At 36.6% G+C, this 16,615-nt stretch overlaps 1 protein-coding gene across 4 annotated transcripts in view; it reads right to left on the bottom strand.

The window, feature by feature from the left end:
- RB1CC1 (RB1 inducible coiled-coil 1) overlaps nt 1-16,615 on the bottom strand; it is a 93,480-nt gene that overhangs the window by 15,729 nt on the left and 61,136 nt on the right. For 2 of the 4 annotated variants that reach the window (XM_080800067.1, XM_080800068.1), the window contains exons 16-18: nt 6,063-6,228; nt 2,946-3,054; nt 2,608-2,848 (exon numbers count right to left, since the gene is read on the bottom strand). In XM_080800067.1, coding sequence (XP_080656193.1) covers nt 2,608-2,848; nt 2,946-3,054; nt 6,063-6,228 — 516 coding nt within the window. The remainder of the gene's footprint in view (nt 1-2,607; nt 2,849-2,945; nt 3,055-6,062; nt 6,229-16,615) is intronic. The other 2 variants (XM_080800069.1, XM_080800070.1) reach the window with 1 other exon arrangement.

Here is a 16,615-nt window from a genome sequence, read left to right as displayed (position 1 = left end):
AGTATTTTTTGGTATATAACATAAAATATAGGTTACCCTCCACCAATAAGCAACCAGTTATTACTCCAATGTCTCACGTCTTCTTCCAAACTCATTTAAAATGCCATCAATTTCCATACATATCCATGGGTTTACTCAAGACAACCAAATCTGGTAATCTATCTACCTGTGACTTTATCAACAATATATAGAATTATCATCTATAAAGCTTAAGACTGCATCTTCACATCCAGCAGGATAAATTTCTACTCGCTGATATTTTTGAAAGTTATCAACTGTTTTTTTGCACATTTATTTTTCTGTATGAATTTTAACATCCAACATCAAATTTTACCTACTTATCCTGCTGAAGTTTTAAATGGGTATAAATAACTGAATAAATCTGATGAAAAAACAGTATCTTTATAACACTATACTTTCATCATCTTCAACTATCAAGCCTTTTAATACCTTTCATATAGTTCCATAGCTTTTTCCACAAGGGTCTTGCATATTTTTCGTTAAATTCATTACTAACAAATTATTTCCTTATATTTTCATTGGGATCTCACACACACACAAACACATATATATATATTCAAATCAGCTTTTGCTGGTAAATAGATGCAAACTGCTCTATTTTGATATATTTAAGACACACACTCTGATGCAGTCTTACTACTTTTAATAGTCTGTTAGGTCTATGTGGTTTGAAAAGGATATTATCATGATATCATGACAGTTAAGACTTTACTTGCCAATTTTTATTGTTTATTGTCTTGCAGAATGGTGATGGTGACAGCTGGCATTCTGGCATTCTTCCTAAAGTTATGGAAAATGCTTCTAAATGTTTCAACATTGAATATGTTTGCTATGTCTCATGTATACTCTCTCAAACTAACAAAGTTCACTTCTATTCATAGTTTACTAAGTTTTTAATTATTGCATTCCTGAAATACTCCACTGAGTCATGATGATCATCTTAATACTCCATTGTATTTGAAATGCTGGAATTGTCTTGTGGACTTTTTACACTTATATTAACAAATGAGATTAACCTTTATCTTATTCTGTATAATTTTTAAAACCATACCTGCAGTTATGGTTCTATTCATTCCACATATTTACTTGTACCTACTTTTTGCTTGATATTTTATTTATCGTGTCTCATATACTTTTATCAATTTCATTTTCTAATATATATACTTGAGATTATGTAATTCTTCCAGTGTTACCGCCTTCTTAATATCTCTCATTTTTTGATACTTTCATTTAAATAACTAAATTTCCATTTTCTTATCAATACCTGTGTTGAATATACAGGTATTCAGATTTCGAAATGTATAAACTTCTATGTTTGTTACTGATTTTCAATCACTTATGTTTAGTGGATGGAATTGTATCAATATTTAGATCTTTGAGACTTCCTTTGTGATCTGGTATATAGTGAATTTTCTTGACTGTTTCTCTATTGTTTTATTTTTTACTTCACTGTGCCCTGAGAGGAAGCTCTACTGTTAATATGGCTCTGAAAAGTTCTCATTCAATTTTTTTTTTTTTAAGATTTTATTCATTTATCAACAGACAGAGATCACAAGTAAGCAGAGAGGCAGGCAGAGAGAGGGAGAAGCGGGCTCCCCGCTGAACAGAGAGCCCGGTGCAGGGCTCAATCCCAGGACCCTGAGATCATGACCTGAGCTGAAGGCAGAAGCTTAACCCTCTGAGCCACCCAGGCGCCCCTCTCATTCTAGTTTTAATCCATTTTTCATTCATATACAATTGATTGAAGTTACATTTTCAAGCATCTACAAGCTAACAATGAATTGCTTATGGTAAAATTGTGCCCTCTCTAAATATGAGAAGTTTTTCTTAAATTTATAAAAACTATTGTTTTGAATAGCTTATGTATTTTTCCCCTTATCATTTTTCTTTAGGCTCTTCTCATATGTAGAATTGGATCCTTTTTTTTTTTTCCCCCTGAGGTTTTGTCATTAGGTCAATTAACTTTCCACATATTTTGACTTACTTCTGTCATTTACATTTTCTAATTACCATGGGTTTTTAGAGGTTTGTGCCTTGCCTTTTTGAATTAGTTCATTTGCTGTATTTTTCACATATAGTCTTAAAGCCTTGTATCTTTCCAAGACTCAAGTTAACCAGTTTCTACTCCTTTTTTTTAAACCAAATGGAAAGCTGCGTTTTTACTTTTTAAAAAACTCCTCTGCCTTCTCCCACCCAATACACACTCATCAAAATAAATATATTTATTACTATAGTAATGCCTTTTCCTTGAGTTAATGGGCCTCAAAATTTAAAAAGTTCTATAAATAAAAATAGTCTGACACTACTGCAATGATCATTATCTCGGAGGCCTATGAAAAGTCTGGTGCACATAAAAAGTATGATAACAGGTCAAAGTGATTCATATACACACAATCAGCAGTATTAAGATATTTCTCAAATCTACAGCTTAAATGAATTTAAATGGCACAACTTTCAGATATATGGGCTGTGGGCAACCAGTAGTGCTACACGTATTTCCTATCTTGAGTGCTTTCAGCTTAGAGAAGTGCACTAGTGCTGTAAAAGCATGTATCACCTAAGGCAGTTGAAGACATATGTACTTACTGTACAGACATCATGCTTGTCTCCATTGCTGAATCAACTTTTCCTTCATCTTGTGTTTCCATGGCTGATCTCTCTGTTTCACCTAGGAGTTCAGGTGCACAAGCTCCATAAAGTTCTGGGGCTGCAGCTACATATGCTGAAGGAACAAAACTGCTACTACGCAGCTTACTGACTTCTTCTTCAAGTTTTTTCTTTTCCTCAAGCAAACGAGCTCGATCTTCAGATAGTGACTCTATCAAATCTGAAGGCCCCCCAAGTTGAAATAACATTATAAAACATTTCATGTGATTTTTTAATTTTAAACATAAATTAAAAATATATTGTGAAATATTACTAACCTTTATCTCGCTCTTGCTGTTGCATTGTACTTTTCAACTTATCACTAAGATCATTGATTATGTTTTCTTTTTTCATTTTCTCTCTTGTTAAAACAGTGTTAAAATTTGTCTGGAACAAGAGAACGACAACTACTTAAATTACCTGCATGTACACAGCAGCTAGGGCTAAAGAAACTAGCAAATATTTTTGCATGGTGCATTTGTATGTGGAGAAGATAAAGTGCAATTCACAAATGATGTTAATTTTTGATAAGAATGTCCTACTGTGGTAAAAACAATATGACTGGGTTGTCCTGAGGTTCCATATTAAGATATGCTCCAATTTAATACCTTAAAAATGAATTCTATTTTATTTTTAAAGATTTTATTTATTTATTTATTTAACAGAGAGAGAGAGAGAGAGAGAGAGAGAGAGAGATCACAAGTAGGCAGAGAGGGAGAGCTAAGAGAGAGGGGGAAGCAGGCTTCTTGCTGAGCAGAGAGCCCGATGTGGGGCTCGATCCCAGGACCCTGAGATCATGACCTGAGCTGAAGGCAGAGGCTTAACCCACTGAACCACCCAGGTGCCCTGAATTCTATTTTTTCATTATTATCTACATATCTATCAAAGGAAAAGCATTAGCAGATGATTTTAAAATTGGGAAGAAAGGGGCGCCTGGGTGGCTCAGTGGGTTAAAGTCTCTGCCTTCGGCTCAGGTCATGATCCCAGGGTCCTGGGATCGAGCCCCGCATCGGGCTCCCTGCTTGGCGGGGAGCCTGCTTCCCCCTCTCTCTCTGCCTGCCTCTCTGCCTACTTGTGATCTCTGTCAAATAAATAAATTAATAAATATTAATAAATAATAAATAAATAAATAAATAATTTATAAAATAATTTTAATAAATAAAATAAATTTTATTTATTTAATAAATAAAATAAAATAAATAAATTTTATTTATTTAATAAATAAAATAAAATAAATTTATTTATAAAATAAATTTATAAATAAATAAATTAATTAATAAATTAATTAATTAAAAAAATTGGGAAGAAAGAAAACAACAAGTGTTGTTATCCACTTTACTTTTTCTTTAATAATCTTTCTGCTTCTGGAATCTTCCTTTTGTCTTACAGCTAAGTCTTGATTACCACAGTAATATTTTATAGAGATGACTTTATCCCATCTCCTTCTCCTTTCTGGACATTTGCAATAGCCACTGCACATGTAGTTAATAATAACTGGATCTGTTACTCCTTTAATTTCTTATAAAACTTTCCTACTGTGAAACTCATACATCAAAGTGCCTACACAGATCGTATAAGCCCATCTGGCAATTCTAACCACAGTTTCTTTTATAAAGATGACTGAATTGTTAACAATTTCATTTATAAGATCTCCATTAAGATCTTCTTTAAACTTAAAAGCAGTATCTGAATGGTAAATGATCTAAATTGATTCTTCCCATCTGCCCAGCATTTCCAATTCCAAATTTAATAATCTACAATCTTTCAATCAATGCATAACGCCAATAATGCTAAAACTGGGAGATGACTTAGTATGGCACTTTTAGATCAAAATTAGTTAATTCATTAAAGATTGAGTTAAATATCATTTCTAGCCAGAAAGTATACATGAAGATGCCTTGAACATTTATGATGCTAAGCCATTTCTTTTGTTAAGCAATTTCTCCATATATTATGTATGTATAGAAAATTAACAAATATTTATAATAGTTTTAGTCAGTTAATTCATCCCAAATATTTATAACAGCATATTTCAGCCAATTAATCCATCCCTTATTTAATTTTATAAATCAAAAATTGCATATTAGCTCACAAAAGAGCAGAGAAAGAAAGTGAATGGAAGATAGATTTTATATACAGATATAAAACATATGTGTATATAAAATACATATAAGACATATACAAAGGAATTTTTAAAAACAGAGACATCATTAATTATCTCTTCTTTGGTAATTCTTCCTTAAAACTGGTTGCTACTCCACCTCCCTGAACACTTAATTTTGTTGGCTTCCATAAAGCCACACTTTTCCTTTTTCTAGTTATTTTTTCTTATTCCCCCTTTCAGGCTCTTCTTTCTTTCCCCAAGCCTTAAGACTTAAAATAAAAAGTTCCTACAGGTTTTGAACTACACTTCTACACTTTTCTTGAATTCTACAAAGACCTAAATGTAACCACAGGAAAAGGAAAATACCACATATATTGAACAAATGTGTGTATCAACTGCAACATGTTACCTGTTTCAGAAAAGCATTCCTTGGGGTAAAAAAAGCAGGTCATTATTTTCCCTGCCCTGAGCTGTCACAGCAGGCATCCACTGTCCCCACAGCTGCCGGTGTCCGGCAGTTCTCCATTCTTTCTCCCCACCCCAGGAGTACAAATCCAACTGTGGATTTTCTTTATTTTCTCTCCAGGTGCCCGAGGTGAAACACAGCTCCCGAAGAAGGCCACCACCTGGTCCTTAGTGGTCTGTGCCCATTTCCCATGTAAGCTTTACCCTCTCAGCATTCCTCAATATTATTTATAAAGTGAATCAGCAAAATTCAACAGTAGGCCACGATTATGTACCACTAGGCTGTCACATGGATAAAAATTATAGAAAGCATAAGAAATTTGTACAGATCGGCATGTAATTTAGAGTAATAAAACCTGAGAGCTTGGGGGAAAAATTCAAATATCATATGCGAAGTAGTAGAAGCACTTTCATTTTACAAAAAACCTAATCTGAATTGAAAATGCTTTTTTTTTTTTTTTTTTTTTTTAAAGATTTTATTTATTTATTTGACAGACAGAGACCACAAGTAGGCAGAGAGGCAGGCAGAGAGGGAGAGAGGAGGAAGCAGGCTCACCGCCGAGCAGAGAGCCCGATGCGGGGCTCGATCCCAGGACCCTGAGATCATGACCCGAGCCGAAGGCAGAGGGTTTAAACCACTGAGCCACCCAGGCGCCCCTGAAAATGCTTTTATCATGAGGATATTTAATAAATATCACAGGGTCAATGCAGGAAAATCACATCTAAGATATAAGATGCCCTGAGTTACACAAAATAATTATATTTGTTAATTTATGTTTATCTTCTTTAGACCTGAAATAAATGAAACAGGGGTTGGGGAACATACCTGTTGTTCAGCAATCAGAGATGTTCGAACATTTTGCACTTCTTCATTCTTTCTTTTCTCTTGCTCTTCAAGTTGTTCTAGAAACTTTGCTTTTTCTTCCTGAAGCTTTTCTTGAAGTTCAGCAACCAGGCTTGAAGAATCTTCTCTGGTAGATTCAATGGCAAGACTTGAAAATTACATACAGTATTAAATTTTTTTTGAAAATAAGATATAATCATAAATATACCAAATATCACAATTAGTTGGCTATATACCTTCCTTAAACCTAATAGTAATTAATTACTGTTAGAGATAATTCTATGTAATCCTCCACCCTTTTTATCTACTAAGGAAAGGGAAGCAAGTGAAAGGGAAAGTTTAACAGAGATTATATACTGACACCAACATGGTAAATGCCTATAATGATTATATTTGATAATATATTTTAATGATTATATTTGATAAATTCAGGATAACTTGTTTCTACCAGCACTGGGAATGTTTTCAATATAACAAATCAATATGCCTCTCAAGAGCTCTGCTTCAAACGTCAGTTCTGCTAATCCCAGAACTGTAATGCACATGACAGAGAAAGAAGAAAACAAACACATATGTGAGGATCACATACATTGAAAAGTCTTTCTTAATTTTTTAAATAGGTTTTAGTTCATTTTGTTAACAAGTGAACAAATAACACAAAACTAAAAGGGAACTTAAATGTTCACACAGCAAATCTACATATTGATAATTCATATTCACCTCCCTCAAAACTAGCTACCCCCTAAGGGGTTGCGGACAAAACACCAGAGGTAAGAGGAGAAAAAGGAGAAAAAGCCCGAACACAAGTTAGTAAGCATTGTAATTTCTGATATAGAAGTTAATTTTATCTTTCAATCTAATAATCTTTTTAAAAAATTTTTATTAACATATAATGTATTATTTGCACCAGGGGTACAGGTCTATGAATCATCAGGCTTACACATTTCACAGCACTCACCATAGCACATACCCTCCCCAATGTCCATAATGCAACCACCCTCTCCCTACCCCCCACCCCCCAGCAACCCTCAGTTTGTTTTCTAAGATTAAGAGTCTCTTATGGTTTGTCTCCCTCCCGATCCCATCTCATTTCATATTTTCCTTCCCTAACCCCCAACCCCCCCGCCCTGCCTCTCAAATTCCTCATATCAGAGAGATCATGATAACTGCCTTTCTCTGATTTATTTCGCTCAGCATAATACCCTCTAGTTCCATCCACGTCGTTGCAAATGGCAACCTAATAATCTTTTACATCAAAAAAGTTTGCCCATGAAGTAGATAATTAATCCCATCAAAGGAGTTATAAATATGTTAAGCCACAGGAAAGAGGCTGCCATGTTAGCAAATATTCCTAAACTATTTTAGTGACTAAGTCAACTCATTGCTTTAAATGTACATTTACACAATCTTAAATTACACTTTAATGTTTTTGGAATCAGGAAGCATAAAATTTATTTGAAAGAGAGAAAAAAAATAGTGGGGGAAGAAGCACAGGGAGAAGGACAAGCAGACTCTGTGCTGAGGGCTGAGCCCGATGCAGGGCTACATCCCATGACCCTGACATTATGACCCAAACTGAAATCAGAAGTCCAATGCTGAACCAGACACTCAACCTACTGAGCCATCCAGGTGCCCCTTGGAATCAAGAGGCATTTTCTAGTCAATGTGGATACTGAAACTGTTTGCTCTTATTTATTCCTGATATAATTTTGTAATATATAAAATTATCATACTATTAATATTATAACAATTGATAATCATACAAAGAATTGTTGTGATTCTTTCATTCATTCTTCCAACTTTACTAATAAAATCAAGCAATTCATATCAATTTGTTGCCCATTTTCCTCTAAGGGATGGTTTTAAATGGGCAAACATGAAATATGCAGTTAGAGACATATTACCTCTATCAAAGTTTGAGATTTCTTAGTTTACAGAAAGATTTCAATTGGTAAATCACCTAATCCCTTAGGCAGTAGAAAGGATAAGGTAAAAGATTTGTTTTCAAAGTTCTTCCTTTAGGGCTAAAGGAGTATGGAAGGTAAAAATTAGAGCGCAGATGGAAACCTGACAAGCTACATAAATCGAGGTGTTACTCAGGAATCAGAATATAAATATGGACTCAACATACTAACAATAAAGTGTTAAGGATTCAAACTGGTATAGGCAGGGTTTATATATTAGGTTTTCTTCAACACTGCCTAATGTCTACCTTTGGCAAGTAAGAGTTATACTTTGAAGAATTATCTCTACAATTATAGGATAGGTGTGTTGTTACGGGAAAAACAAAAAGCCAGGTTTCAGGCAGGTAGGCAGGGCGACCACAGTGAGGAATGAAGTTAGAGAAGCAGGGGGGAAGCCAGATCACGAACAAAAAGTATTTTGGATTTTCTCAGCAGTACAAGGTAAAGTCATTAAAGAATCTTGTCTAGAGAGAATGACAGAATATAAATTTAGGTTTGTCAAAGACTGTTATGAGGATTTTGGTGAGAATATGGAGCACAATAACAAAGAAAGGAGGAGAGATTTCAGCATGAGAAAGGATGCTAAGAATCCTGTAAGAGAGTGTGGTCTGTGTGTGTGTGTTATGCACAAAGATGGGTAGTATTTGTAATTTCTAGGGGTCTTCTAACTTTGAGCTGCCTGATGCACCTTTACTTCAAGTGTCAGTGCTGTGCTAGGATGAGGCAGGTAGGGGAGAAGACAGTTCTAGGTATACAAGAATGTGCAGACAGTTCTAGGTATACAAGAATGTGCATTTTTTTTTAGATTTAAAGATTATTTATTTATGTATTTGAGAGAGAGTGATAGAGAGCATGAGCCAGGGGAGGAGCAGAAGGAGAGGGAGAAGCTGACTCTCTGTTGAGCAGGAAGCCCGATGTGGGGCTTGATCCCTGGAATACAGGATCATTACCTTTGTAAATACACAATCATTCCAAATACCCAGAACGAGCACATTAAATGATTAGGTATATACTGATTCATAGGGTAAAAGACTTTTGGTGGCAAAAGCAAATAAAGGTGAGCTTAAGACACAAAGAACAATAATCCTACTGTGTTGGGGACGGGGGTTTCTTGTGATTATATATGCTATGTCACACTGAGACTCCTGTTAGAAAAGGTTCCAGGGAACTGTTAGCCACATCATTCTGTTGTATTTTATACTACTCTACAACCTCAAATGGCTCTGTCATCAGGGGGAATTAACCCCAGCAATGGAATAGTAACAGCTAAAGTAAGTTTTGTTTTTTATAGCACCACAGCCATACTTTCTTTGGGGAGTAAGGAGATACGTGTGTGCTGGGTTACCCCCAACCTAAACTTACATAATCCTGTCTTATATTAATATCCCAAAAAGGCCTGGAAATTAGAACTGAAGGAAGCAGATACATTTGTTATCAGTTGGAAGTTTCCATACTCTTACATAGAACCTGAAATAAATCATTTCTGGTTGATAGGTTACCCCACCATTAATAAATTAGTGTATGCTAGCCAAAAGATTCTTTTATACCCAACATTTCTAGAAAATTTGCACTGAATACAAACTAGACTGTCATGATGCCTGAACTATTTCCTACATTATATTAGACTTGGGCCTAGTAAACAAATATTGTTTACTGTGGGTTTTAAACGTTTTTAAGATTAAGTCTGTAAAACTGAAATGCTCTTTCTATACTCACCCAGATCTATATCAACTACTCCCTGGAGGCACAGCTATAAACAGTATAGTAGGCAGATTTGTAACCACAGACACACACACATTCTCTGCACTCATTTTCTTTGTACACAGGTGTATAAGAAAGCCCCTTCCCCTATTAAAAATAATATATACTACTGATTTAATTTTTCCCTAGTTATATGGGAAAAAATATATCTTACTTTAATTTTGCATTTCCTTAATCCCATGTAGACTAAAAACTATTCACATATTGGCTATTTGTATTTCTTCATTGATCTGTTTATTCATATACTCTGTCCATTTTTCTAATGAATACCTTGCCTTTTCCTAACTGATTTCTGGGAGTTCTTTAACATTACAGATACAATTAATACTTTTATTTATATCTTGCTGATGCTTCTCCCACACAGTTGGTCTCTCCATACTGCTTCTGGCATATTCGCAACCAACCAAGTGGTGGAAAGCAGGGAGGTGTGCTGGATCATATCATCATCCCTGCATCATTTCTGCTCAAAGATTTCCACATTCTTTTTCAAGTGTCTCTCCTGCATGATAGAGAAGCCTAGAAACTATGTCAACAAGAACCCCCTTCCCAGTAAGCTCGGAGTTCAAGTTTGCCAATGAAAGATACACACGCAAGATCTGGAATGCTAAGGAAAAGAGAGAGTTTGTCATTCTGTAGAAGTGGCTATGACCAGCTATGTGGGCTGTTCAATTTATGAGGGGTTTCCAAGTGAACTACCTTGATTGGTGTTACAGTAGACAACTGGTGGACATCTCCAAGAAATTGTAGCAAGTTTCTGACTAGCTACCCACTTCTGGTGCTTCAGATGGCTTTGAACCTACAGATTTTCAGGTCTTTGGCAGCAACTCCTTTACCACATCCCTCCCTCAGAACTTCTATGAGTTTGGGAAGACCTAATTCTAATATTAAACCCTTTAATCCTGGAATATTTAAAAGAGATTCTGTTTTCTAAATTCAATTCTGACAGATAGAAATATGATCCTTGGGGAAAAAAGCATAAAGACAGGAATCTGGAATTGATTCTCTGATCTGCTTTGATCTGAAGGCAGTAATGACCTGTCAGTGCAAAATAGAACTCTGGGAGATTAGGGCATTCCATGGCAGAAGAGCTGATACCTATACCTGTGTGGATCAGGTGATTAAGGTGGGAAGGTTTTAGAAATGCCACAGCTGTCCCTACCAATCCCAGCAAGCCTTCCTTGCCAGCAGCAGCAGCCTTTACTCCCTCATCTGAAAAGATTAGTGCCAGTTTGCCTGAGGTTCCCATCTCAACAAGCTGATCCTTCTCAACTGGTTCCCCTACTATTTAATTACTTCCAGACCCATCTCTACTTCCAAATCCCAGATCATAGTGGTGCTGAAAATCTAACCAAGGAGAAACTGCAACTGGAAAATTTTTCATTTATTTTGATAGAAATATAGAAAATATGTATGGGGATAGAGCCAATAGGAATTAGAAAAGGAAAGGCAAACATAATGGTAACTTGGGCCAAAATTATCTGTAGGGATACAATAATCAGAGACTCCAGATTCAATGTTAACAGACTGCTAGATTTATTGCCTGAAACCTGGATGTGATGGCCCACATTAAAGAAAATAAGATGCAAAGACAAGATATTCTACACCACAGGCAAACAAATAATGCCCTGCAGGGCAGATCCAGCTTTTACTTATTGTGTAGTTGAAGTTTTACTGCAAAATAGCCACACCCATTCATTTATATTAACTCACTTTTCTCTTGCTAGTTGAGTAGGATGGATATGAAACCATATCACCTGCAAAGCCTAAAATATTTACAATGTAGTCCTTTACACAAAGTTTGCCAACCAATCTCTGTATCAATGATTCTCAAGGTGTGATCCATAGACCTTAGGGGTGATTAGAAACAGTATCAAGAGATCAGTAAGATCAAAACGACTTTCATAATAATACTTAGATATTTGTCTCTTACACCTTGTTGACATTTGCACATATAAAATCGCTGACACCTAAATATAAAGACAGTAGTGCCAAACCGTACTTTTAGTCATTGTTTCTTTACACCAAAGCACCCAAAGTGGAAAAGAAAAAGGCAGATTTATTTTGGAATATCCATGATATAGTAAGAATTATTATTACTGAATCCTGACCACTGACTATGCACCTTTTTAGTACTCAGCGTAATGAAATGAGTACATATAAAGTCTTTCTGCCACTTACAGAAGTATGTCTATCTCATGGAAAAGTACTTGTATAATTGCTTTGGTGTGTGCTGAATTAGTTACTTTTTCATGCTCTACTATTTCTATTTGGAAAACGACAATCTGGAGCACCTGGGTTGCTCAGTGGGTTAAAGTCTCTGCCTAAAGCTCAGGTCATGATCCCAGGGTTCTGGGATTGAGCCCGGTATTAAGCTCTACATTGGGCTCTCTGCTCAGCAGGGAGCCTGCTTCCTCCTCTCTCTCATGGTTATTTAGATTTGAGTTTTCAACATTTTCTTAAGAATGACCAATGTGAGCTTATTAACTTCAATGAACAAATGACAGAATTTATTACCAATGGTTAAGATGTGATTCTTTAAAAATAAAATTAAAATTTAGAAACCCTGAGGTGCCTGGCTAGCTAAGTTGGTAGAACACGATTCTTGATCTCAGGGCCATGAGTTTGAACCCCCCGGGCATAAAAATTATTTAAAAATAAAACTAGAAAACCAAACAGAAAAAAATTTAGAAAACTTGTACCTGCCACCATGGGCTTGAGAGTTTTGCAGGACTTAAGATCTTTCTCATAAAATTGGTAGGTAGAGTAACACACCTGATTTTTCTTTCAATAAAATATGAGAGTGGGGCGCCTGGGTGGCTCAGTGGGTTAAGCCTCTGCCTTCGGCTCAGGTCATGATCTCAGGGTCCTGGGATCGAGCCCCGCATCAGGGTCTCTGCTAGGTGGGGAGCGTGCTTCTCCCTCTCTCTCTGCCTGCCTCTCTGCCTACTTGTGATCTCGCCGTCTGTCAAATAGATAAATAAAATCTTTAAAAAGAAAAAAATAAAATAAAATATGACGGTATTTACAAGATCTGCGTAACTCAGTGAGCCTGTGTTTTTCAAATGGACAATTCATTGTGATACAAAATTATGCATGAGTAAAATAGCCAAAGTGCAAGAGAGAGTTCAACAGATATTAGCATAAACAGCGTGAAAAAATCTATCTGACAGCTTCATATTCCCTTCTGAAACTTATGTTTAGAACTAATGTTTAAGAACTTATAGTTTATTGAGAGGGAGGAGTCAAGATAGCGGAAGAATTAGAAGGCTGAGATGACAACAAGGAGCAGAAGATCAGCTAGATAGCTTATCCAACCATTCCGAACACCTACAAATCCAACAGGAGATCGAAGAGAAGAAGAGTAGCAATTCTAGAAACAGAAAATCGACCACTTTCTGAAAGGTGGGACCGGCAAAGAAGTGAATCCAAAGCGACGGGAAGATAGACAGCAGGGGAAGGGGCTGGCTCCTGGCAAGTGGCGGAACAATGGAGCACAAAATCAGAACTTAAAGTCTGCTCCACTGAGGGACATCGCTCCAGAGGCCAAGCCGGGGTGAAGCCCACATGGGGACAGTGTGGCCTCAGGTCCCACAGGGTCACAGAAGGATCAGGGGTGTCTGAGTGTCGCAGAGCTCGCACGTATTAGAACGGGGAAGCCGGCTACAGAGACGGAGCCGAGGAATGAGCTCTCAACTCGGGGTTATCTTAAATTGTGATCTGTGGCACAGGTCACTGCTGTGTGAGCAGGGACCCCACAAGATCCAGGGAGAGCCCCCTGGAAGAGCGCAGGGATCTGCTAGGCTTGGAGATTCCAGGCAAGGCTGTGTGCCAGAGACAGAAACGCCTGGTCACAGGCTGGGTGAGCTCAGAGCGCAGCTGGAGGCCAGGGAGATGAGTGATTGAGTGCTTTACTCCGAGGGCGCACTGAGGAGTGGAGCCTAGCTCTTGGCTCCTCTAGGCCAGAGACTGGAAGGCTGCCATTTTCATTCCCGTCCTCCGGAACTCTACAGAAAGCGGTCAGGGAAGAAGAGCTCCGGAAAGCGAACCCGATCAGATTACTTAGCGTGGCCTGTGGTAAGGGCAGTGCAATTCCACCTCCGGCAAAGACACTTGCGAATCACTACAACAGGCCCCTTCCCCAGAAGACCAGCAAGAAATCCAGCCAAGACCAAGTTCACTTACCAAGGAGAACAGCGGAATTCCAGAGGAGGAGAAAGCAAAACATGGAATTCATAGCTTTCTCCCCATGATTCTTAAGTCTTGCAAACTTAATTAATTTTTTTTAATTTTATTTTTTTCTTATGTTAAATTGTTTTAAATTTTTGTTTAACTTTTACTCTTTCCTCTTTTAATGTTTTTTAAACTAGTTTATCTTAACAATACCTTTCATAAAAAAGTTTTATAAAACTTCATTATTATAGTCATATTTTATCCTTCATTGTATTTAACTTTATTTTTTGGATACACATAGGGTTTTTTCTTCTAAAAAAATTTGGGATACAACTTCTTCTAATAGATCAAAATATACCCTAAATCTAGCAGAAATCTTTGCTCTAGTCTCCAGCCTAAGCAAATTCTCTCCACTTTCTTTTTCTTTATACTCCCAACCAACTTATCTAATCAACTCCTTTTTTAGAAATTTTTTTTTTAATTTTCATCTTTAGAAGTCATATTCCATCCCTGTATCATGTTTACCTTTATATATGTTTTTCATTCTTTAAAATTTTGGGAGGTAGTTTCTTCTAAGAGACCAAAATACTCCCAAAATTAAGAGGGTGACCCTGTTCTAGTCACCAGTCTAATATAAATATTTTTTTATACTTTTTCTGTATTTTTAAGAATTTTTTTTTTCTGAACTTTTTATCCCCCACCCCACCTCCCACGATTTGGGGTCTCTTCTGATTTGGTTAAAGCACATTTTCCTGAGGTCTTTGCCAACCTTTTAGTATTTTATTCGCTCCTTCATAAATTCTTATCTGGATAAAAGGACAAGGTGGAAAAACTCACCACAAAAAAAAGAACAACAGGCAGTACTGAAGGCTAGGGACATAATCAATATGGACATTGGTAATATGTTAGATCTAGAGTTCAGAATGATGATTCTCAAGGTGCTAGCCGGGTTCAAAAAAGGCATGGAAGATATTAGAGAAACGCTCTCTGGAGAAATAAAAGCCCTTTGGGGAGAAAAAAAAGAACTAAAATCTAACCAAGTTGAAATAAAAAAAGCTATTAATGAGGTACAATAAAAAAAGGGAGGCTCTTACTGCTAGGAAAAAATGAGGCAGAAGAGAGAATTAGTGATATAGAAGACCAAATGGCAGAAAATAAAGAAGTTGAGCAAAAGACAGACAAAGAATTACTGGACCACGAGGGGAGAATTTGAGAGATAAGCGACACCATAAGATGAAACAATGTTAGAATAATTGGGATTCCAGAAGAAGAAGAAAGAGAGAGGGGAGCAGAAGGTATATTGGAGAGAATTGTTGTAGAGAATTTCCCTAATATGGCAAAGAGAACAAGCATCAAAATCCAGGAGGCGCAGAGAACCCCCCTCAAAATCCGTAAGAATAGGTCCACACCCCATCACCTAATGGTAAAATTTACAACTCTTAGCAACAAAGAGAAAATCCTGAAAGCAGCCCAGGACAAGAAGTCTGTAACATACAATGGTGAAAATATTAGATTGGCAACAGACTTATCCACAGAGACCTAGCAGGCCAGAAAGAACTGGCATGATATATTCAGAGCACTAAATGAGAAAGACATGCAGCCAAGAATACTACATCCAGCTAGGCTATCTTTGAAAATAGAAGGAGAAATAAAAAGCTTCTGGGACAAACAAAAACTAAAAGAACTTGTAAACACCAAACCAGTTCTAAAAGAAATATTGAAAGGGGTCCTCTAAGCAAAGAGAGAGCCTAAAAATAGTAGATCAAAAAGGAACAGAGACAATATACAGTAATAGTCACCCTACAGGCAATACAATGACACTAAATTCTTATCTCTCAATAGTTACCCTGAATGTAAATGGGCTAAATGCCCCAATCAAAAGACACAGGGTATCAGAATGGATAAAAAAAAAAAAAAAAGCCATCAATAACCCAACAAGAAACTCATTTTAGACCCAGAGACCCCTCCAGTGTTAAAGTGAGGAGGTGGAAAACAATTTACCATGCTAATGGACATCAAAAGAAAGCTGGAGTGGCAATCCTTATATCAGATCAATTAGATTTTAAGCCAAAGACTATAATTAAGAGATGAGGAAGGACACTATATCATACCCAAAGGGTCTGTCCAATAAGAAGATCTAACAATTGTAAATATCCATGCCACTAATATAGGAGCAGCCAACTATATAAACCAATTAATAACAAAATCAAAGAAACACATCGACAATAATACAATAGTAGGGGACTTTAACACCCCCTTCACTGAAATGGACAGATCATTCAAGCAAAAGATCAACAAGGAAATAAAGGCCTTAAGTGACACACTGGACCACATGGACATCACAGATATATTCAGAACATTCCATCCCAAAGCAACAGAATATACATTCTTCCATAGTACACATGGAACATTCTCCAGAATAGATCACATCCTGGGCCACAAATCAGGTCTCAACCGGCACCAAAAGATTGGGATCATTCCCTGCATATTTTCAGACCACAATGCAATGAAGCTAGAACTCATTCACAAGAGGAAATTTGGAAAGATCCCAAATACATAGAGACTAAAGAGTATCCTTCTAAAGAATGAATGGGTCAACCAGGAAATTCAAGAATTGAAAAAAATTCATGTAAACAAATG

The sequence above is a fragment of the Martes martes genome (genome assembly GCF_963455335.1).
Source record: "Martes martes genome assembly, chromosome: 4".
Taxonomy (NCBI): Eukaryota; Metazoa; Chordata; class Mammalia; order Carnivora; family Mustelidae; genus Martes; species Martes martes.
The sequence above is the reverse complement of the archived record's forward strand: the minus strand, read 5'-3'. Positions and strand labels throughout refer to the sequence as shown.